At 42.4% G+C, this 23,445-nt stretch overlaps 2 protein-coding genes across 3 annotated transcripts; one reads left to right on the forward strand and one right to left on the reverse strand.

The window, feature by feature from the left end:
- Window positions 1-1,997: 1,997 nt before the first annotated feature.
- Window positions 1,998-11,797, forward strand: LOC139380932 (replication protein A 32 kDa subunit-like). Its single transcript, XM_071124104.1, has 9 exons — window positions 1,998-2,161; window positions 2,657-2,754; window positions 2,937-3,038; window positions 3,210-3,323; window positions 3,515-3,589; window positions 9,071-9,190; window positions 10,307-10,438; window positions 10,781-10,875; window positions 11,206-11,797. Exons 1-9 carry the CDS (start codon window positions 2,149-2,151, stop codon window positions 11,291-11,293), a joined length of 837 nt encoding a protein of 278 aa, XP_070980205.1. The 5' UTR covers window positions 1,998-2,148; the 3' UTR covers window positions 11,294-11,797.
- A 165-nt stretch (window positions 11,798-11,962) lies between these two features.
- Window positions 11,963-23,303, reverse strand: LOC139380941 (protein THEMIS2-like). Of its 2 annotated transcripts, none has more exons than XM_071124127.1 (6): window positions 23,154-23,303; window positions 17,233-17,373; window positions 16,566-16,994; window positions 15,054-16,300; window positions 13,060-13,177; window positions 11,963-12,832 (listed from the first exon to the last, which is right to left on the reverse strand). In XM_071124127.1, the coding sequence occupies exons 1-6, from the start codon at window positions 23,257-23,259 to the stop codon at window positions 12,732-12,734; spliced, it is 2,142 nt and encodes a 713-aa protein (XP_070980228.1). In that variant the 5' UTR covers window positions 23,260-23,303; the 3' UTR covers window positions 11,963-12,731. The 2 variants fall into 2 exon arrangements, with proteins under 2 accessions (XP_070980228.1, XP_070980218.1); XM_071124117.1 differs by having other exon boundaries at window positions 12,459-12,835; window positions 23,154-23,295.
- Between the last annotated feature and the right edge of the window lie 142 nt (window positions 23,304-23,445).

Here is a 23,445-nt window from a genome sequence, read left to right on the forward strand (position 1 = left end):
TATCCATTCAGCTGACGCTCCCAGCCAGGTGGGGATCCGATCTGCTCCAAATAGTGGAGTGGCTTTCCTCTGGTTGCATCTAATGCAACTCCGTGTGCACGGTTAACCTGAGTTTCACTGGGAAAAATCAGAAAAATTAAGTTTATTATCCCATCCTTGTCACCAAAATGGTGGTACAACTATTGTAATCAAAAGGAGAGACTTTTAGATTTCTTCAACAATCACTTTATTATTTAATTACTGCAGTAATGGAGCTGGTTGGTAATCACCCCTGGAGGTGATCACTGAGAACTCGAGCTGGTTTGAGCCACAGCATTTTATTACAAAGTCCATCCTCCTTCAGTCTACATGACACACAACAGATGTATGGAATGTGTCACAAGGTTAAGATTTGTATGAAAGATACTGTCTGCTGTGAATTATAAGTATCTGCTGTAAAAAGTTTTCATTGTGTAGAGACCAGTGTCTGGCACCCCAACTCTATACTGCAGCCATCTCCGCCTGGTACCCCAGTACAGAAACATTAACTCATGCTCTCGAATGTGGTATCCCTGAAGACATCGTAAATCTCCTGTCAGTGTTATCTCCCAGAGGCATGTCCTCTGCAACAGGGGACACACCCTTTTCACGCCAATTTGATAAAAAGTGACTTTCGTAGCAGGTTAGGACAGAGTCCAGCATAACCCGAAGATGCGTGTTGGCTTCAAGGAAGTGGAACATGTCATGTGACAGACAAGGGATAAGGAAGGCGGAGAGCACGCTTGTTTGAAATTGAAAAGTGTTGCGGTAGCTTTTGATAAATATTACCATCAAGATGAAGCAGCTGCGTTATAAGTGGGATGTACTGTTGAGCGCCACATCCCGACGGGCTGATTGTACGGAGATTGTGACAGCCAGTTAAATGGGGTCCCTTGAGAAAGCAAGAACAAGATATGTCAGGAGAATTGCAGCATTATCATAAGGATAATACTTGAAATACGGAGGAGGAATGGAGGGGAAAAGAGAGGCAGATGAGGTCTAAGAGAGAGAGAGGGAGGAAGATGGTGAGCTTGAGTCAGTGAAAAAATGGCTGGAAAAAGGGAGATGGTTTGCTACAGAAGAATGGTAGAAAATGTAAGCAGAGTGAGCTGAAGACAGGAGGAGAAATTGAAGTGAATGAGGGCGAAGTATCAGAGGTAGTAGGTGTGGTGAAGATCTTGGTGCCCTTGAGGCTTGCACTGAGGGTGAGGATAAATATGAGTCTGTGACAGTAGGAGTGAAGTTTTTGGAAAAAGTGGACACTTGCCTTTTGGCTGATCCATTTGTGGTTTCAGGGTGAGTGAAAACAGAATTGGGTACTGTGGAATCGGTGAGGGTAACCAGAAGTGGTCTTGTGATAATTGTTTGTGTTTCTGCTGGTCAGAGGGAGAAGGCACTCGGTGTTAAACGAATGGGGGCAAGAAATGTGAATTGTTTTGCTCTCAATTAAAGGGTGGTTACTGGGGTAGCTGTAAATGTGATAGTTGACCAATTAAAAGGGAAAGATTTTCCCCTCATTTTTCCTAACCTAAAACTCAGTATCCTAACCTGCTGCATAAGTTCTATCCTGCTTAGGGTGACATTTATTAAAATAGGTTGGATTTTGTGGAAATCGCCCCACCCAACACACACAGACAATGAAAGCGCTTACCATATTCGAAACTGACAGAACACTAAGCCAATCACAGCGCAACTAAAGAAGATTGCCTACGCTCTGTATTCCTCGCTACCCCTCCACCACAGAAAGCACTGAGCTAGGCTGAAACACCTGCATTTTGGAGCTGCCTTACTCAAGAGGCAGAATGACGGGTCGCCACTGTTAATGCCCATGATTTTGGAATGAGATGTCATGCGAGCAGGTGTCTACATACCCATGTAGTGTATCTCTGGGTAACTAGTGCGTCTAGCAATCTCGCATGTTCATTGGTTTTAGCTACCAAATCTAGTCAGAATCTCATTGGACAATGGATTTCGCGGCATTTCTGTAGGGCGCATGCGTTCTATACTGTCAACTTTCCAGCGCGCGGAATTGTTCAGGAAGGGGAATAGTTGTGAATACTTTTTACACGTTTTATTGTCTTGCCACCTGTTTAAACATTATTTTATCATATAACGTAAGGTAACGGCACCATGTGGAACCAAGGTGAGTTTGTCTTTGTAGCAATGGTTTATATGGCTTTCAAGAATAGCTCAAAAGTTGCCTAGTTGTAAATAACGTTAGCTTGCTATTGTAGCCAGCTCTCTTGAGGTCTGTTTTGTTGTGCAAAGTTTGTGCGCTGACTTTGTGCAAAGATAGCTAGTAGCTGACTTGACCTTATTTCTTCTGTAAACTAAAAGGCACCGAGCTTTTTGTCGTACAGTAACAGGAAACAACATTAGCAAACGTTAGCTAGGTAACTAACTAACCTTAGCTACTGTAGTTAACTTGTTACTATAGTGCTTTTGTCAGCTAACGTTAGCTATTTGGCTCACTAGTGTGTAGTCTCCAATCAGCTACCTAACGTTAGATAGTAATGCAAGCTTGTTTCCATGGTTTTAGTCAGACAGTGAATTATTGCTGCAGTTGTCTCATTGACACAACCGTCGGTGATTGGCCTAGTTAAATATATATATTTTTAAAGACTGTCATTTCATGTAGGTGGATCATACGGTGAATCAAACATGGGTGGTGGATACACTCAGTCCCCGGGAGGATTCGCATCACCTGCTGCCTCCCAGGGAGGAGAGAAGAAAGGGGTCTGTATTTGTCATTCACCAACTCCATATATTACAAAGTTAGCGAACAGCAAGTGGAAAATGTCTGTCATCGTAATATTAGTAGCATAACGCACTATTGTGTCTGCCATTGTGTCATTTTTTTTTTGTAGGTTAAAGTTGGCTCTGAATTACTCAGGCTTTCTGTGTATGTATGTTTACAGAGACAACGTGCCCAACATATTGTCCCCTGCACAGTGTCCCAGCTCATGTCTGCTGCCCAAGCAGAGGATGTCTTCAGAGTGGGAGAGATAGAGGTTGCCCAGGTAACCCAAAATACATCTTAAATATGCGGATGGTGGCCATTTTGTTGGGGTTTGTGGTGTGTTGCGATACGGTGACTCAAAGACTGATTAGGATTTTACATTTACATTTGTACATGGAAGATTGAGGTGTGCCTTGGTATACTATGACAGTATTCTATTTTTGTGTGCTAGGTTACCATTGTGGGCATCATCAGAACCACTGACAAATCCATGACCAACATCCAGTACAAAGTCGATGACATGACAGGGGCCCCTATGGACGTGAAGCAGTGGGTAGATACGGAGGTGAGTCTCATCAGGGCTGCTAAGTACTAGGATCAGGAAGGATATACACTACAGTCAACACTTGCGGTATAATTTCCAAATAATGTTCAATAAACATATATTTTTTTGACATCAGGCTACACTCAAATGAGAGTTCAACTGCTAACTCAACTCACCTATGGTTCTGTCCTGCTCTCTCTCCTCACTCATAGGATCCCAGTGTGGACAGCACTGTCATCCCCCCAGGCACTTACGTCAAGGTCTCTGGCAATTTGCGCTCCTTCCAGGTGAGGTCATCATCCCCACACAACTACATACCTTTATCTGTAGGTCATATCACAGCCATGACCACATCATTCTACACGTTAATTTGTTTTTGTTTTCAAACAATGTGTAACCTGCAAATGTTTATTTTGCAGTTGAAGTCGGAAGTGTACATACACTTAGGTTGGAGTCATTAACTTCTCTAGGGTAGTGGGCAGCATTTGGAATTTTGGATGAAACGCATGCCCAAATTAAACTGCCTTCTACTCAGGCCCAGAAGATAGGATATGCATATAATTGGTAGATTTGGATAGAAAACACTCAAGTTTCCAAAACTGTTAAAATGGTGTCTGTGAGTATAACCGAACTGATTTGGCAGGTGAAAACCTGAGAAAAATCCATTCAAACATATTTTTTGTTGTTGTAGTTTTCTATTCAATGCCATTACAGTATCCATTGACTTAGGACTCAAATTGCAGTTCCTATGCCTTCCACTAGATGTCAACAGTCTTTAGAAATTGTTTCAGGCTTGTATTAAAAATGAGGGAGTAAGCTCATTTCATGCGCACGACCGAGAGAGTGCCTTTCTTGTTTTCCTTTTATATTGACGACGTTATTGTCCGGTTGAAATATTATTGATTATTTAGGCTAAAAACAACCTGAGGATTGATTATGAACATCGTTTGAAATGTTTCTACGAACTTTACGGATACTATTTTGATTTTTTTCTGCCTGTTGTGACTGCATTTGAGGATGTGGATTGATGAAGAAAACGCGCAAACAAAACAGAGGTTTTTGGATATAGAGAGACTATCGAACAAAAGGAACATTTATTGAATAAATGAATGTCTTCTGAGTGCAACCATATGAAGATCATCAAAGATAAGTGATTCATTTTATCTCCATTTCTGACTTGTGTAACTCTTCTTCTTGGCTGGTTACTGTTTGTAATGATTTGTCTGCTGGGCTATGTTCTCAAATAATCGTAAGGTATGCTTTCGCGGTAAAGCGTTTTTGAAATCTGACACCGTGGTTGGATTCACAAGAAGTTAATCTTTAAACCTATGTTAAATAGTTGTATATTTTCTGAATTATTGTGAGTATTTCTGTATTTGAATTTGGCGCTCTGCAATCTCACTGGATGTTGGCCAGGTGGGACACTAGCGTCCCACATACCATAGAGGTTAAAACTATTTTTTTAAACACTCCACAAATTTGTTGTTAACAAACTAGTTTTGGCAAGTCGGTTAGGACATCTACTTTGTGCATGACACAAGTAATTTTCCCAACAACTGTTTAGATGGATTATTTCACTTATAATTCACTGTATCACAATTACAGTGGGTCAGAAGTTTACATACACTAAGTTGACTGTGCTTTAACCTCTAGCGACGAGCAATCCTGTATCCGGGAGCGTAATCATAGCCTCAATTGCATTACCATAACGCAACGTTTCCTATTCATGAAAATCGCAAATGAAATAAATATATTCAAACACAAGCTTAGCCTTTTGTTAACAACGCTGTCATCTCAGATTTTCAAAATATGCTTTTCAACCAAAGCTACACAAGCATTTGTGTAAGACTATTGATAGCCTAGCATAGCATTAAGCCTAGCATTCAGCAGGCAACATTTCCACAAAAACAAGAAAAGCATTCAAATAAAATCATTTACCTTTGAAGAACTTCGGATGATTTCAATGACGAGACTCTCAGTTAGATAGGAAATGTTCATTTTTCCCAAAAATATTATTTGTGTTGGCGAAATAGCTCCGTTTTGTTCATCATGTTTGGCTAAGAAAAAGACCGGAAAATTCAGTCACTACAACGCCAAACTTTTTTCCAAATTAGCTCCATAATATCGACAAACATGGCAAACGTTGTTTAGAATCAATCCTCAAGGTGTTTTTCACATATCTATTCGATAATATATCAGTCGTGGCAGTTGGTTTCTCATCAGAAGCAAACGGAAAAATACTGCAGCTGGAGATTACGCAATAATTGCAACGGAGGACACCAAGCGACCACCTGGTAGATGTAGTCTCTTATGGTCAATCTTCCAATGATATGCCTACAAATATGTCACAATGCTGTCGACACTTTGGGGAAGCGACAGAAAGCCTAAGCCCATTCACAGCCATATAAGGAGTCATTGGCATGAGGCGGTTTCAAAAAATGCGGCACTTCCTGATTGGATTTTTATCTGTGTTTCGCCTGTAACATCAGTTCTGTGGCACTCACAGACAATATCTTTGCAGTTTTGGAAACGTCAGTGTTTTCTTTCCAAAGCTGTCAATTATATGCATAGTCGAGCATCTTTTCGTGACAAAATATCTTGTTTAAAACTTGAACGTTTTTCATCCAAAAATTTAAATAGCGCCCCCTATATCCAAGAGGTTAAACAGCTTGGAAAATTCCAGAAAATGATGTCATGGCTTTAGGAGCTTCTGATAGGCTATTGACATCATTTGAGTCAATTAGAGGTGTACCTTGTGGATGTATTTCAAGGATTACCTTCAAACTCAGTGCCTCTTTGCTTGGCATCATGGGAAAATCTAAAGAAATCAGCCAAGACCTCAGAAAACAAATTGTAGACCTCCACAAGTTTGGTTTGTCCTTGGGAGCAATTTCCAAACGCCTGAAGGTACCACGTTCATCTGTACAAACAATAGTACGTGAGTATAAACACTATGGGACCACGCAGCCGTCATACCGCTCAGGAAGGAGACGCGTTCTGTCTCCTAGAGATGAACGTACTTTGGTGTGAAAAGTGCATATCAATCTCAGAACAACAGCAAAGGACCGTGTGAAGATTCTGGAGGAAATGGGTACAAAAGTATCTATATCCACAGTAAAACAAGTCCTTTATCGACATAAACTAAAAGGCCGCTCAGCAAGGAAGAAGCCACTGCTCCAAAACCGGCATAAAAAAGGCTACGGTTTGCAACTGCACATGGGGACAAAGATCGTACTTTTTGGAGAAATGTCCTTTGGTGTGATGAAATAATAATAGAAATGTTTGGCCATAATGACCATTGTTATGTTTGGAGGAAAAGGGGGGGCTTGCAATCCGAAGAACACCATCCCAACCGTGAAGCAGGCGGGTGGCAGCAACATGTTGTGGGGGTGCTTTGCTGCAGGAGGGACTGGTGCACTTCACAAAATAGATGGCATCATGAGGTAGGAAAATGATGTGGATATATTGAAGCAACATCTCAAGACATCAGTCAGGAAGTTTAAGCTTGGTCGCAAATAGATCTTCCAAATGGACAATGACCCCAAGCAAACTTCCAAAGTTATGGCTTAAGGACTACAAAGTCAAGGTATTGGAGTGGCCATCAATTCTGACCTCAATTCTATAGAAAAATATGTGGGCAGAACTGAAAGCGTGTGCAAGCAAGGAGGCCTGCAAACCTGACTCAGTTACACCAGCTGTGTCAGGATGCCAAAATTCACCCAACTTCAGCTTGTGGAAGGCTAATTTTTACTAGGATTAAATGTCAGGAATTGTGAAAAACTGAGTTTAATTGTATTTGGCTAAGGTATATGTTTACTTCCGACTTCAACTGTATATGCGTCTAGGGCAGGGAGTTGCCGCTGGCATTTTGATTCACAAATGTAAACTTCACCATGCCAGTGGCGGTCGGTGCTGTTTAACATTAGGGAGGACAATTCATTTTTTTATGAGCATGGCCTTTCTATGAGCATTTCTATTACAGAATATTGGATGACTGTAATTTGTATTCTATTCACCCAGCTCAATGTATCATCGATAGGTTTAGGCTATTACATGATACGCAAATTTGCCATATACCTATCATGAGAGAGCCTACAATTGAATGTTTATAGCCTTGGTACACAGGTCGAGAGACAAATTGGAGTAATCAAGGTGAGACCGTGACACTTTAAATATTGCCTTGCACACTCTTGCCTGCATCTAGCTGATCTGGTGTGTAATCATTTGTCCAAACAGTTACAAAACGTTCCGTTTTGCAACTTACACAAGAGTTTCTATTGGACAAATTTGGGTAGGTCCATTCCCGTTTTAGTTCCGTTTGCTTCCATTTAAGAAACGTTTTGCAATAGAATTGGTGAAGTGAATACACCGTTGATCACAAGCACACATGGTTCACTTTCATAGCAGCCACATACAGCATCATCACTTTGATGACCAGGTGCAAAAATCTCCCCAAGCCAAACCAAAACTGCGACACTGCCTAGATTGTTGTCACCATATGAGCTAACGTCATAATCAACCAAGTAGAACTAGTAAACCCACAATCAATCCCTGTGTACAATCACGCAGTACAGTGTACAGCATTCAGTTTAGCAGTTACTCCGGCGAGCCCCTGTGGCAATACATTTATAAAACAGAAAGCTCCCCTTGACTTGGAAGAGTTGCAGTGTTGAATAGCCTTAGCCAACAAATTGCATTCCTCTCTGTCAGGTTCTTGTGTAGGTTAAATCGGCTACATTAGCTAAGTATGTGAAAGCTAAACCAATAATTAAAAAATACACTGAGTGTATAAAACATTATGAACACCTGCTCTTTCTACGACAGACTGACAAGCTATGATCCCATATTGATGTCACTTGTTAAATCCACTTCGATCAGTGTAGATTAAGGGTAGGCGACAGGTTAAATAAGTATTTTTTGAGACAGTTGACATGGATTGTGTGTGTGTGCCATTCAAAGGGTGAATGTGCAAGATAATATTTAAGTACCTTTGAACGGGGTATGGTAGTAGGTGCCAGGAGCACCGGTTTGTGTCAAGAACTGAAGGCAGAAGTGGTGGTGCAACTCAATATTAGGAAGGTGTTCTTAATGTTTTGTACACTCATCGTATAGCTAGCTCTCTCTCTGCTGCTTCTTAATTTAAGAATTTAATTTGTGCAAACTGATCAACTATTTTCTTTCTCGGATCTTTGAGTCAACTATTCACCACAATTTTTGCACTGCAGTGCTATCTAGCTGTAGCATATGGTTTCAGTACTAGATTCATTCTCTGCTCCTTTGATTGGATGGACAGCATGTCAGTTTATGCTGATAGCGCTTATAAGTTGGAGGATGTCCTCCGGAAGTCTTCATAATTATTTTGTTAGTTTATGGAAGGGTGTGAGAACCATGACCCTCCTAGGTTTTGTATTGAAGTCAATGTACCCAGAGGAGGAGGGAAAATAGCTTTCCTCTGGCTACACCATGGTGCTACCCTAGAGGGTGCTGTTGAGTCTACTATAGCCCCTCATTGCAAAAGTTTTTATTTTTTTATCAGTTATTTGTTGACATTAATATATTTAGTATAGTTTATCTAAAATGTTTCACTTTATTTTTTTAATGCAATTCACTGAGTGGGATGGTCCTGCATTCTATGAGGAGCCTTCACTGACCTGTGCAAATGCATTCATGTTAACTGAAAGTGTGCGTTGCACATTCAGTCCTGTGTGTCTCTCTGTGTCTGATGCACTGACTGTGGGTGTTTGTGTGTAACTTCCTGTCTTCAATAGAACCACAGGTCCATGGTAGCATTCAGCGTCCGGCCCCTTGACGACATGAACGAGATCACCTCCCACATGCTGGAGGTGGTGCAGGCACACGTGCTGCTCAGCAAACCACAGACTATTATGGTGAGAACTTCCTTCACACATGACAAAGAGCACCAGGGCCTAAAATTAACACCCCCCTCCTGCGGGTAGATTTTGGCATTGGTGGGTAAGATGCCTTCTTCACCAGCCATGTTGGAGGGTGGTCAGGGCTTCACACTTCTAGAGTTTCACTCACGTTTGTTAATAAGAAGTCAAGTATGATCATATTTATAGCAAAATAAATGCTGCAATAGCTGTTTTCATAGTATTTCTGCCATTTTGTTTCATAGTTGGTAAATTAATCGCACAAAGTCAAAACTACGTATCCTATAGCCTATCCCACCTCGAGCTGCCACACTGCCTGTCTAGGGGCTGTGCGTCCATGAAGAGCTGAGTGAAAAATTATTTTTTAGAAGAGCTGTGCACAGGCATAATGTTGGTCTAATTTACTTGACTCGGAAGTCTACTGATACTTTGTCCTTGTGTTTCTTGGCAATTTACATTTTGTTCGCAATCTAGGTATTTTTTTCTATATTTGAGTTTCAACTGCTAGGGAAGAGAAGACAATGCACTTATTAGTCACTCTGAGTCTCAGACACATGACTCTTGAGTCGTGTAACCGCGGTAACCTCCTGCCCTTAACGGGGCATGTGAACATCTGATTATTTTCGTTAACACTGGTCACAAAAATGTATATGAAATTAAACAATATACCACATTACTTCTTACTAGTAATACATTATTGTTTTAGAAACATTACAAAGCATGCTCATCTGTTTTTTGTTTTGTTGATGTAATTTTAGGGGTGAAGAAAAATATTTTGACTGGTAAAAAATGTAGTGGCTGGTAGATTTTTAAATCTACCTGACACAGTGGCTGGTGGACCAAAAAGTACATTTTAGGCCCTGAAGAGCACCAATATGCATGAATTTTTGACTTTCCCACCTGTATAACAGTAGTCACAGAGCCGACGAGTTGGCCTTGGCCCATCTGCCACGTATTTAAATGGAGATAAATTAATCATTAAACTTAGCTTTGAATAAGGCCATTCAACCTCAGTAATGCCACAATCGGCTGCTTGTGCTTTTTATGAATAAAGTTTTGTTTTGATTCTCTTCCTGCTTGGCACCACTCACACAGTTCTGGTTACCTTTTTAGATGGGCGGAGGAGGGGGAATGAACACTAGCATGGTGCCCTTGTCGCGGCCGGGAATGGGTGGCAACATGGGAGGTGGATACTCGGGTGCCAACGACATGTCCGCTAACGGCCTGAGCCCAAGCCAGAACCAGGTGAGTCTGCAATGGACTAAAGAAAATGGCTGGGCACATTAAATAGTTGGTAGAATAAACAATAGGTAGCCTAAACGCACCGACCATACCAATTGGAAAGTAAACTCGCACCTGTTACCAGGTGAAAGGAGAAAAAAGTGTACTTTATTTAAAAAATCTAGCACATTGGTCTAATGATTACAAAATTAATTGGGCCTCATCAGTTTTTATTAAAAATGCCTCACCATACTGCCATCTGTAGGACTGGCATAACAATTGGGAAGTTTTCAAGAGTTGTTCTACATGTGATTGGCACAATATTCTATATGAATGGTTTTTGTTATGTTCTTGTCCTCTCATAAGGTGCTGAGCTTGATAAGGAGCTGTCCAGACGCGCAGGGTATCAGCACACAGGACTTGAAGCAGAGACTCAGCGGCATGAGCTTGGCTGTCATCAAGTAAGACATTCCCTTCCCTCCATCCTCAAATCAGTTTCTGAAGTTCTTGATATGCTTGAATGTGTCCTGTTGGACCACAACAGTGGTCGTGTTCTGCAGGGCACAACTTTGGCCGGCTTTCAGATATAAATATTTTATAGAAAAAAACATGTATTTCTGGGATGTAGAATAAGTCATATTGGCTTTATTCATTGTATTTCTATCTGCAACGTTCAACATTTGCCTACTGAACGTGGCCCAGTGCACTCTCATGTGCAAGGCACAAGAGTAGACTGCATAATTAAGCATGCTGCATTGGCACCTATCTTACTGTCCTTTGTCTAATCATAGGCATGCAGTGGAGTTCCTCAGCAACGAAGGACACATCTTCTCCACCATCGACGAGGATCATTTCAAGTCTACAGACAATGACGACTAAAGCATCTCTCCATTCCCTGTTAGCGCTAAGAACATGATCATAGTCTTGGGTCCATTCTCAACACACTGTGCGCTATGAGCGGACGATTGTATTTAAGAATAACACCCAAAGGCCTCTTAGAATTTTATGATCTCAACACTGAAAATAGAACCTGTAGTCATTCATGGAAGCATGATTCATACTGAGGATCATCATGGGATGTCTATATAATCCTGAGGGTTTCTGCGAAATTAGGCCTTGGTTTGACTGACATGGTGGCCAGTGTTCACATATCCTGTTTCAACTTCCGTTAATGATATTACAGTAAGAGTGGGCGCATCATAGGCCAATGGTTTTTCTCACAATGAATGCAATCTGTGACTACCAGTTCCTCAATCATTGGTCTTGATAGTTGTTGTTTAAAAATAGTGAACAGAATGCAAAACTTTGCCATTCAGATTCTTATGTGGGTGGTCCAAGTAATGTTTTGTTTTTGTCTCTAGTAAACATATATTTTCAGAAAAATGTGTAATTTGTTCTCAATATATTACTATTACTATTATATATAGTCAATTGGAAAGTATCTCTTACAATGCAGAAGTATTGTCATGCAGTATCGATACCCAAAGCACCAGTAAAGCACCACACCACTTTGTGTTGCGCAAGAAGATCCCCACTGTCACTCCACTCTTTTTTTTTTTTTTTTTTTTTTTTTTTTAACCCCTCTTTCTCCCCAATTTTGTGGTATCCAATTGTTGTAGTAGCTACTATCTTGTCTCATCGCTACAACTCCCGTACGGGCTCGGGAGAGACGAAGGTTGAATGTCATGCGTCCTCCGATACACAACCCAACCAGCCGCACTGTTTCTTAACACAGCGTGCATCCAACCCGGAAGCCAGCCGCACCAATGTGTCGGAGGCTACACCGTGCACCTGGCAACCTTGGTTAGCGCGCACTGCGCCCGGCCCGCCACAGGAGTCGCTGGTGCGCGATGAGACAAGGACATCCCTACCGACCAAGCCCTCCCTAACCCGGACGACGCTAGGCCAATTGTGCGTCGCCCCACGGACCTCCCGGTCGCGGCCGGTTACGACAGAGCCTGGGAATAGCATCATTGAGTTTTAAAATAAGGGGACATTTTAAGTTACAAAATACATGGCTAAATTATTAAATGTAACAACCATAAACACCAATAGGCTTTTATTATGATAAGCATTTGGGATAATCGGTTGGCAAGTGTCTTGTGACTGTAGCAATGTAGAAAATGAAAACCAAGTAACAAAATATGGGTACAATAAGACATGTATCCTGTTTTGCACAGTACCATCTCAAAGTATTCACGGTTACAGTGGCTGGCTATCAGTGCGTAGTTCTGACATTGTCTTGCACCCTATAGTCTAGTCTATTTTATGCAATGAGACTTTAGTTAGCCTTTTAATAGTTATTCCTCTGGCTGGTTCAGTAAAATAAAAAATTGTCCTGTGCTCTTCTCAACTTGTCGTCCACTTGCTCATAATCATGGTCACTGTCCTCATCTGCTTGAACTTCATATTTCGCCGCTGCTGAAAGACAAGTTAATTTTAGGCTTACCGAACAATTGAGGTTTTGTGTGAAGTGGTCACCCAGTGCAAAAACATTTACCTAACAGAGAACTACAGATAACAGTAAAATGTTGTATAAAAATATGCACCAAATTCAGAAACGATGAATGGGGTAATTTTTGCCGTTGACTTTTACTTCCCTGATGAAATAGCTCAAGTAATTTCCAATGTAAGACATACTGTACCTTTATTGTTGGGCTTGTGACTTATAGACTTAATGTAAGTGTTTGGCTGAGCCTTGCCTGACTTGACATCGGTCATAGGTTTTCTTGGATTCAGCGGAGGGGCATCATCCTTGAAATCCTTCACGACAACAGGAAAATGAAACTACCGTTATTCTAGGAAGTGTACATACTATGTTGAAAAAACAGGAACCACATATTTGCATGGTGTGAGGAGTCTGCATCAGCAAACATTTTCACATAACTGATGAGACTACTGTAACAAATGTGGGGTGTGTTATGTGTGAATGTTCTAATATTTTTTCTTTAACTAGGCAAGTCAGTTAACAAATTCTTATTTACAATGACGGCCTGCCAAAAGGCAAAGGCCTCTTGCGGGGATGGGGCCCTGGGATTAAATCAAATATAAATATAGGACAAAACACACATCACAACAAGAGAGACTACATAAAGAGAGACCTAAGACAACATAGCAAGGCAGCAACACATAACAACACAGCATGGTAGCAACATAACAACATGGTATAAACATTATTGTGCAGAGTCAACAGCAACAAAGTGAAGAAGGTAGAGACAAAACATCACACAAAGCAGCCAAAACTGTCAGTCTTTGAATGAAGAGATTCCAGTCGCAAGCTGCAGCGAACTGAAAAAAGGACCGACCCAGGAATGTGTGTGATTTGGGGACCTTTAACAGAATGTGACTGGCAGAACTGGTGTTGTGTGTGGAGGATGAGGACTGCAGTAGATATCTCAGATAGGGGGGAGTAAGGCCTAAGAAGGTTTTATAAATAAGCATCAACCAGTGGCTCTTGCGACGGCTATACAGAGATTACCAGTTTGTTTACAGAGGGGTATAGAGTGCAGTGATGTGTCCTATAAGGAGCATTGGTGGAAAATCTGATGGCTGAATGGTAAAGAACATCTAGCCATTCGAGTGCACCCTTAACTGCCGATCTATAAATTATGTCTCCGTAATCTAGCATGGGTAGGATGGTCATCTGAATCAGGGTTAGTTTGGCAGCTGGGGTGAAAGAGGAGGGATTACGATAGAGGAAACCAAGTCAAGATTTAACTTTAGCCTGCAGCTTTGATATGTGCTGAGAGAAGGACAGTGCACCATCTAGCCATACTCCCAAGTACTTGTATGAGGTGGCTACCTCAAGCTCTAAACCCTCAGTGGTAGTAATCACACCTGTGGGGAGAGGGACATTCTTCTTAACAAACCACATGACCTTTGTTTTGGAGGTGTTCAGAACAAGGTTAAGGGTAGAGAAAGCTTGTTGGATAATAAGAAAGCTTTGTTGTAGAGCATTTAATACAAAATCCGGGGAGGGGCCAGCTGAGTATAAGACTGTATCATCTGCATATAAATGGATGAGAGAACTTCCTACTGCCTGAGCTATGTTGTTGATGTAAATTGAGAAGAGTGTGGGGCCTAGGATTGAGCCTTGGGGTACTCCCTTGGTGACAGGCAGTGGCTGAGACAGCATATTGTCTGACTTTATACACTGCGCTCTTTGAGAGAAGTAGTTAGCAAACCAGGCCAAAGACCCCTCAGAGACACCAATACTCCTTAGCCGGCCCACAAGAATGGAATGGTCTACCGTAATACAATACATTGATTGAGCAACCCAAGACCCTATTATATGAGGCAGCATTTTAGTCCTAGTCAAATCAAGTCACAATTTATTCAAATTATTAAAAGTGTATTTCACAATATCTCAACATACTTTACAGAGAACATTTTGAAGTTAAAACAGAGAAACATCAGACATAGAAACAGTACAGTGCCACATTTTTGTTTGACAATTTCACAGCTAAGACAAGGGATGTGGGGCTGCAAGGCAGAGTACAAGGGCAATACATAGGATGCAAGACAGTAGGCAGGACATGTAGGACAGTAAACAAGTCCAGCAAGACAGGAGTGACAACAGGAGATAAGTAGTGCTATATCCTGCCTAGAAAGTACATGAGGTCTGAAAGGAAGAGCTTACCGGAGGCAGAGGAGCAGGGGGCCTTTGAGCCTTTTTGCTATCAAGACTTAGATCACTCAACAGGGAAAGGGTGCCGCTTTTGGGTGGAAGACAGGGGGCATCTGGGTGTGAGGGTGAAGGGGTTGCCTTGGAAGACTTTGAGCCTGACAATGGCTTTGAGCCTGACAATGGTTTTGAGGCTGACGGTGGATTTGATCTTGATGATGGCTTCGGCTTTGGTGGACGTGGTGGTGGGGGCTCATCTGATGCGGTGAGCTTTCGAAATTCGTAATAGAATGAGTCTGTCACCTCTGTAACTGTCTCCAGGTGATATTCTTGGGTCAAAGGCAAGGGGTCGTTAGTAAAAGACAAAGACATGTTAAGCCAGTCTGTTGGTATCTCAAAGCACCTCTCTGGCTTTCCTGGAAGGCTGGCCTGGACCATGGGCTGTATAGTAGCCTCCTGCAGCCTCAGGGATGAGAACCCCACCAGAGGATCTTTCTCCAGCTCTGCGTCACCGCTCACCACCTTAACGTCCAGTGGCAGAGCAAAGGCCTTGCACAAGTCCTTCAGGCTGTACTTCTTATTGTCCGTGAGCTTCTCCACAAAGTGGCTCTGCATGTACATGGGCAAATGGACCACCTCACTCTCCTCCTTCTCCTCTTCATCCTCCTCCTCATCATCGTCCACTTCTTGGAGACGTCTACATACAAGGACCTCCACGGTCTGGTTATTCTTCTCCTCCTGGCTGGTTCCTCCTCCGGGCAGCTTCACCTTCTCGCAGCGCAGCACCTCCAGCTGCTCGCCCACACTGAGTGCCAGAAGCCCCTCCTCCTCCAGCTCCTCACTGTGCCGCGTCACCCTGACCGTGAGTAACGGCGCTTGGGTCGAGGCGGCGTACAGCTCATACACCGACTCGAACTCACGCGGCCTCCGTCGCAGCCGCCCCCCGTAGCTCTGCGACATTAGGAAGTACTGGCGGGCCTTGCGCCCCTTGAGACCCGAAGCCAGAACCATGGCTGAGGAACCACGCTTGTGAAGGACGAGAGGATGGCCCTTGTGTAGCTCAGCCAGCCAGGTACAACGGAACAGAGGCTGGCCCTCATGGTGCTCCAGTATTTCAGCCATTGTGGGGAAGGCCTCGTCTGGCTGTGCAAAGACCTCGAGCAGAGTGAGCGGGGTCACAAATGTCAAGTCTTGGGATTCCGTCGTCACGTCGACCACATCCACCTCCAAGCTGGAGGGGAACTTGACTATGTTCTTCCTCACTGTGAAAAAATTTGAGAAATGATGTTGAAAGGGTGAAGACCCATACAGTAAAGTACTAAACTTGATGTTGAGCAGAATAAAAAAAAACTAAGCTGTATGTTCAAATTGCACAATCTTGTGCAGGCTACAGTTTGCCATTAGCTTTGATGATGTGCTCCTCAGGCAACACTTCTCTCAGTTCTAGATTCTAACATTATAGCTCAATGTCTTTTCATTGGCTAAGGAAGTATGCCATTGGTTGACTCAGAACCAGGTTCTACTCACAGTGCATGATGGCCTGGACCTGGTATATGGGGCTGAAGACTAGCGATGCCCCGTGCTTGGTCTTCTTGCTGAAGCAAAAGTGCCGGCAGCAGAGGTGGGGCGAGGACAGGATCTCCTGGAGGGTGTAGGTCTGGTCACTCTCACACTCATAGAACTCCCCACGGCAGGAGAAGGGGATTAGCACGTCAGCCGAAGCCCCCTGCTGGCCTCTGAGTTGACAGCGGACGCAGCTCTCCTCACCCCCGTCCTGCTGCTCGATGTGTAGCATGGTCACGGCCATCCCGGCACCGAGCGTGAAATTCTGTAAGGTCAGCTCACATCGGCTGGTGAAGGTGAAGGGAAAGCAGCTGTCCAGGCCTACAGGCCTCAGACTCACCATCTCCTCCACTGTGCTGTATGGCATCTCCTCTGGAACCAGCTTGAACAGATCTGAGCGGGAGAGTCCACAATGAGGCCAGTAATAACACAGAATTGATCAAGTGATTTTATTCAAATTAATTAAACATATTACCGTGGTTAATAAAGAATAAGGGGGGCTCACATACATAGAATTACTAGAACTGCCATTCTTGGTCAAGTCAATCATCTGTGCTAGGTGGACCGGAGGCATTTCTTTTATTCTTTCTAGGCCTGGCTAAGCGCATTTGTTGAAAACCGTAAGCCTCACCTGCATGGTTGATGGGCAGCTCAAACTTATCATTGTTGCTGGTGTCCTCACAGCTGACAGACAGGAGCTCGATGTCGATGACCTTCACCAGGTCCCCCGTGGACAGGCACACCTCGCTTCCCGACAGCTCATAAACAGAGCCTATAAAGCATCAACACACCACAATTTCAGCTCTGATGATAATATTTGATAATATTTGCAGCAACATGCACATACTGTACTGGGTTGATTTTTTAAAATGTTTTTATCGCAGTTGTTTACTCAATAATACTCTACCGTTACAAAGCATGCCTGAACTGATGGAAATAGATATACAGTACACAGTACTAAATTATCTGTTCCAGGAACATCACTCATGAGGCTTTGCTACTTTCATTTTCCCTCCATTTCCTTATTTGGAATTAAATAGCTTTTTCTTGTGGGTTGCAGGTCATTTATTTGATACATTGTCTCAATATCAACCTGGTTGTAGGTTGTCTACTGACTGACCATCCATCCATATAACCAAGCATATTATTATCTATAAACCTTTAAACATGTGATATTACATATAGTCAGTCCTCTATGTATTTATTTAGAAAGTGAAGCAAAAACATTTAATTTCGCTCTACACTCCAGCATTTTGGATTTGAGATCAAATGTTTCATGAAGCGACAGTACAGAATGTCACCTATTATTTGAGGGTATATATACACATCTGTTTACTGTTTTACTATTTAGAAATGAAAGCACTTTATATATCTTCTCCCATTTGAAGGTGTCATCAGTATTTGTATTTCATGAGTATTAAAGTAGTCAAAAATGTGTATTTTGCTCCCATATTCCTAGCATGCAATGACTACATCAAGCTTGTGACTCTACAAACTTGTTGGATGCATTTATGTTTGTTTTGGTTGTGTTTCAGATTATGTCGTGCCCAATCAAATCCAGGCCTCCCGGGTGGCGCAGTGGTTAAAGGCGCTGTACTGCAGCGCCAGCTGTGCCATCAGAGTCCTGGGTTCGCGCCCAGGCTCTGTCGTAACCGGCCGCGACCGGGAGGTCTGTGGGGCGTCGCCCGGGTTAGGGAGGGCTTGGTCGGTAGGGGTGTCCTTGTCTCATCGCGCACCAGCGACTCCTGTGGCGGGCTGGGCGCAGTGTACGCTAGCCAAGGTGGCCAGGTGCTCCGGCGCATTGGTGCGGCTGGCTTCCGGGTTGGATGTGCGCTGTGTTAAAGAAGCAGCGGCTTGGTTGGTTGTGTATCGGAGGACGCATGACTCATGTCTCTCCCGAGCCTGTACGGGAGTTGTAGCGATGAGACAAGATAGTAGCTACTACAACAATTGGATACCACGAAAAAGGGGTTAAAATAAAAAAAGAAATGAAATATTGGTCGCCTCCAGTTTTGCAGGTGCTTACGTGCCCCGGTACATTCAGTTCACCAGCTCCGTCTCACCGAACTGTCCAACCCCGGACTGTCTTGTCTCATTATGCACACCTGGTTCCCAGTATGTGTATATATGTGCCCTCTGTTCCTCATTGTCCTTGTTGATTATTGTTCCTTGTCCGTTGGTCTCGACACATGTGCTCCGTTGTGTCGGCTTGCGCGTTACGGTGTTAGTTAGTATGCATTTGCATTTGTTAATACCGGTCTCGTCCCGTGTATTTGTATTACGGGTCTCGTCCAGTGTATTTATTAGAGGTTTACACCTCGCTCTTTGTTTATAGCGCTGTGTTGTGTGTGTCTGTTTCTTTTGGGCTTCGTCAACGTCATGTTCATGAGGTACGCATTTTTGGGTAGAAAAATAAATAAAACTATTTTGGATTCCTGCGCCTGTCTCCTATCATTATACAACGTGCCATTATGTTTCTAGCTCCAACAGTGCAGCAATATCTAGCAATACAATAACAATACCCAAAAATCTTAATTCGTTTTTTAAAAAAATACGTCAGAGTCCGGAATATAAATATGTGAATGGGGGATATAGACAGTATGGATATGAATAGAAAAGGTGTGAATGGTAAATAATGTATTGTCACTTTTTGTAATTAAGAATGTTTCTGAACACGTCTACATTCATGTGGATGCCAACATGATTACGGATAATCGTGAATAATGAGTGAGAAAGTTAGCGGCACAAAGACCATATGCTCAAGACATGGGTATCCTAACTGTGGTCTTGCCATACTGGGAGACTTCAATAGATGGGCTTACCCAAGTTGTGCAGGATAATATGATTAGATTTGTAGAGTGATTTTCATTTACAGATGTAAATCACAAAGTTCTTTACATTGAGAGCAACCATTAAAATAAAGCAGGCAACAAGGACAAAACCACAGAACTCAAACTAACGTATATGACCAAGACACCAACCAGACAGATCATATTTAGCGAAAGACCGTTTGAAGAAGTGATTCTTGAGCTCAGACTTAAAGGCAGTTGTGGTCTGGGGCATGCAAGAGGTGGGGGCTTGTTCCAGAGCTGGGGGACAACAGAATGCGTAGTCAGCCATTGTTTTTGAGCGTGTCTTTGGGACTGCAAATTCTTTGATCATTTGATCAACTGACTTGCCTAGTTAAATTAAGGTTAGATTTACAATAATACAAAAATGTTTTGACCATAATGACCATGAAGACTGTTTCAGGCTGAGGAGTTCACTGAGGTATTGGGGACCAGAGGCATTGAAGGTACCAGAGGTGATGCAATACTGGACCTAAGCATTAGACATGAACCAGCTTTACTATAAACAATCCATCCTACCAGACATTGGCCTCAGTGATCATCAGGCAGTCCAATGGTCTTGAAAAGCCCAAGAAAAGCAAGAAGTATACAATGCCCCTGATGCTACATCCAAGACTGCTGCCTTCTATAACATGGACTGCTGTGTGTAATGACCACTTCCCTGTCCAAACTGTGAAAATGCACCCTACTGACAGACCCTCGATGACAGCAGAGGAGGTATAGGAGGATAGGCTCAATGTAAAGGCTGGAACAGAATATATGGAGTCAAACACATATGAAAACCATAGTTAAACACGTATAGAAACCATGTTTGACTCTGTTACGTTTATTCCAAACCATTACAATGAGCCCGTCCTCCTATAGCTCCTCCCACCAGCCTCCTCTGGCTGAAATCAAGGCCCCTCTGAAAATGTATATTCCTGCCCATGATCAAAACAACAAAGTAGGAATAACAAATGAAATTAACAACTGGTTCTCTCAGGTCAGCCAATCACTAACTTCCCTGGACACAACAGCCATCCCAGCCTTCTTACGTTCCCTGCAGCCTCTCCCTGAAATCCAACCCTGGGAGGTGTATGACAAGCTGCGTGTGATCAAAAACAACAAAGCCCCTGGCCCCTACGGTGTGCCACAGCAGATCCTATGAGAATTTGCCTGCGAGTTGAGTAACTCATCAGTGACATCCTCAACACATCATTTCAGCGAGATGAATTCCCTTCCCAGTGGAAAGAAGCCACAGTCGTGCTCATCCCTAAGACCCTCCCCCCGACAGCCAACCAGCTATGGCCTATATCCCTGACACCACAACTATCAAACAATTCCTGTGAGCTTCACTGCCAGCTGGATGAAGGAAGACCTAAAACCCAACATAGACCCCAGACAGTTTGGAAGCAGACCCGAAAGGTCATCGACTTACGCTCTCGTTAGCCTTTTGGACTATACAAACAGTCATACATCCCATCCACCATAACCAACCTCATCACCACTTCTCCAAGGCCTTTGACAAAATCAGCTACACCATCGCCATTGAACGCCTGATCCAACTGGATGTCAGACCTGCCCTCACAGCATGGCTCTGCAGTTTTGTGACCGGATGTAAAACAACACTCAGACTGGCAGGAGCTGAAGGGAGGTGAGGCTCAAGGAACTCCTCTGGGTCCTCTCATCTTCCTTGCAGTCATTGACGGTGCAGCCCGGGATGTTGACAGTAGGTGGAAGTACATTAATGATTTCAGTCTGGCCCACACAAGCACAATGGGAAAAATCTGCACACCACAGCAGGCCCTGGACAACTTTGACTCATGGGTTCAGGCAAGCAAAATGTTACTGAACCCTGCCAAGTGTAAGGTCCTATCAGTGACCCTCACTAGAAACCCACCTGTCTCATGCCCTCTCCAGATCGAGAGGCAGGGCTGCGTAAGCTCAAAGTGTCTAATATGTGTATGTGGTACATTTTCACAATGCTTAGTACAAAACTCAAAACAGATAATCAAAAAGGCAGTTCTAAAACTCAAAGCACATTTCCAAATGACTGCGTACAACACAAAATCAGTCACTTTTTCACAAAAATTAAATCAGTGTTTCATCTAGAAATACATGTTCCACATTGCAATACATGTTTACATTAAGTACTTGCCTTTCACAATAAAATGCTCACATTTGTGTGCTCAATTTTATACACCTGAAAGCAACGGTGTGGCTGAAATAGCCGAATCCACTAATTTGAAGGTAACTAACTTGAAGATATAGTGTATCTTGCATTTTTTGCCATTGGATCAACTGGTTGTTAAAACAACTAAATTTAGAATATTTCATTATGTTGTATTTTGGTGATTAAACCAATATTTTCATTCAACTTATATTTTAGATTAATAGTTGTGTGGTGAAAGATGTTTCCAAACTAAATGAATGCACAATGAAAGGTTTTGAATGTAAGACTGACTGCGTTAGAAGTGTTAACAATTTGGAGTTTTGTACTAAGAGTTTTGAAAATTCACCACAAAATTCACCACATTTCCCAAGAGGAAAATAGCAAAACAAAGCGATTGAAAATAACTGTTAAACTCAATGTTTTATTTTAGCAAAGTTGGAAGATAATGTTTGTAAGAAGGCCATTGTAGGCCAAAATGTTATCTTTTAACTTAAATAAACATTGCATTTTTAATGGTTAGCTTTTCCTATCTAAGATTATCACATTTTTTGGTTGCACCTCAACAAGCGCTCTCCACTTCTTTTCACATCAGTCTAGACGTATGTCAGGCTTGGATTCGCAATACCAAAAGGTGTTTCCACATGTACATGAACAACGAAGGCATTTACTGCAATGTCGATGAGAACCTATGGCCAAATGCTCAAGACAGGCTTGATGCAAATTAGTGCCTGCTAAACGTTATTTTTCTTTCATTAATTTAACTGATTTCATTTTAATAGAGTACACCTATGTGGTAATGATATCTGAACAATACATTTACTTTTTGCGCCAATGATTATTACCGTAAAATATGTCTTAAATTATCAACCTTTGATCACGCATGGTATAGAAACGATGAAAATAATGAATACGGCGAGTCTAGCTTTTTGTTGGGGGGGGGGGGGGGGGGTAAGATATTTATGCCACTGTAACTTTCTCACTAATTATTAACGATTCATTCATGATTATCCATAATCATGGTAGCATCCGCATGAATATAGAAGTGTTCAGAAACGTATGGTACTCTTATTTACAATAAAAGTGACTCCAAAATGACACAAATGATTTACCATTAATTTCTATTGGGCGCAAAATAATCTGAACCACAACCAAAGCAAACTGCAAATGCATCCAACAAGTTTGTAGAGTCATGGGTGCTAGGACTATGTGACCGAACACTACACTTTGACTACTTTAATACACGTATAATTACATTTGTCCAAATAGATGACACCTTCAAATGTGGGGACTAGATACTGTCATTTCTAAACGGTAAAACAGATATGAATATGAAAGTACCCTCAGTTGTAAATAAGATATTCTGTACTGTTGCCTAATTATGAGACTTTTGTTCTACTTCTGTTTGTGTATGTCAGAATTGATTATTTATTAAAACTGCCACTGACTGTTAATCAGTAAGTTCTACTCTGCCCGTCTGTCTCATTTCTGGCAATGTAAAAACTGGTTTGCCCACACATGGAGTTTATGAAAGAAAGTATGAAAAAGTCTTACCTTGAAAGTATACCCCAGAGCAAACCTGCAGAATCCGTGGCAGACCTGTTTTATCCAAGGATGCAATTAATTCTTGCAGGGACATAACTGTTTCAGTGCCTGCCATCACTGCAGTGCTGCCTCGATGTTGTGCTGTCAAGGCTCAACTGTGGTTCCAAGAGAGGTGCCACTGATCTAACAATCAAAAGCAACAATTGTATGAGGAAGTAGGCAACCAGATATTTTCAAGTAAAGTTAACCCCTACCCTGTGACACTAGCTTGTGTTGCCAATAAAGATATGTGAACTGGACT

This window comes from Oncorhynchus clarkii, chromosome 2 (assembly GCF_045791955.1).
Source record: "Oncorhynchus clarkii lewisi isolate Uvic-CL-2024 chromosome 2, UVic_Ocla_1.0, whole genome shotgun sequence".
Taxonomy (NCBI): Eukaryota; Metazoa; Chordata; class Actinopteri; order Salmoniformes; family Salmonidae; genus Oncorhynchus; species Oncorhynchus clarkii.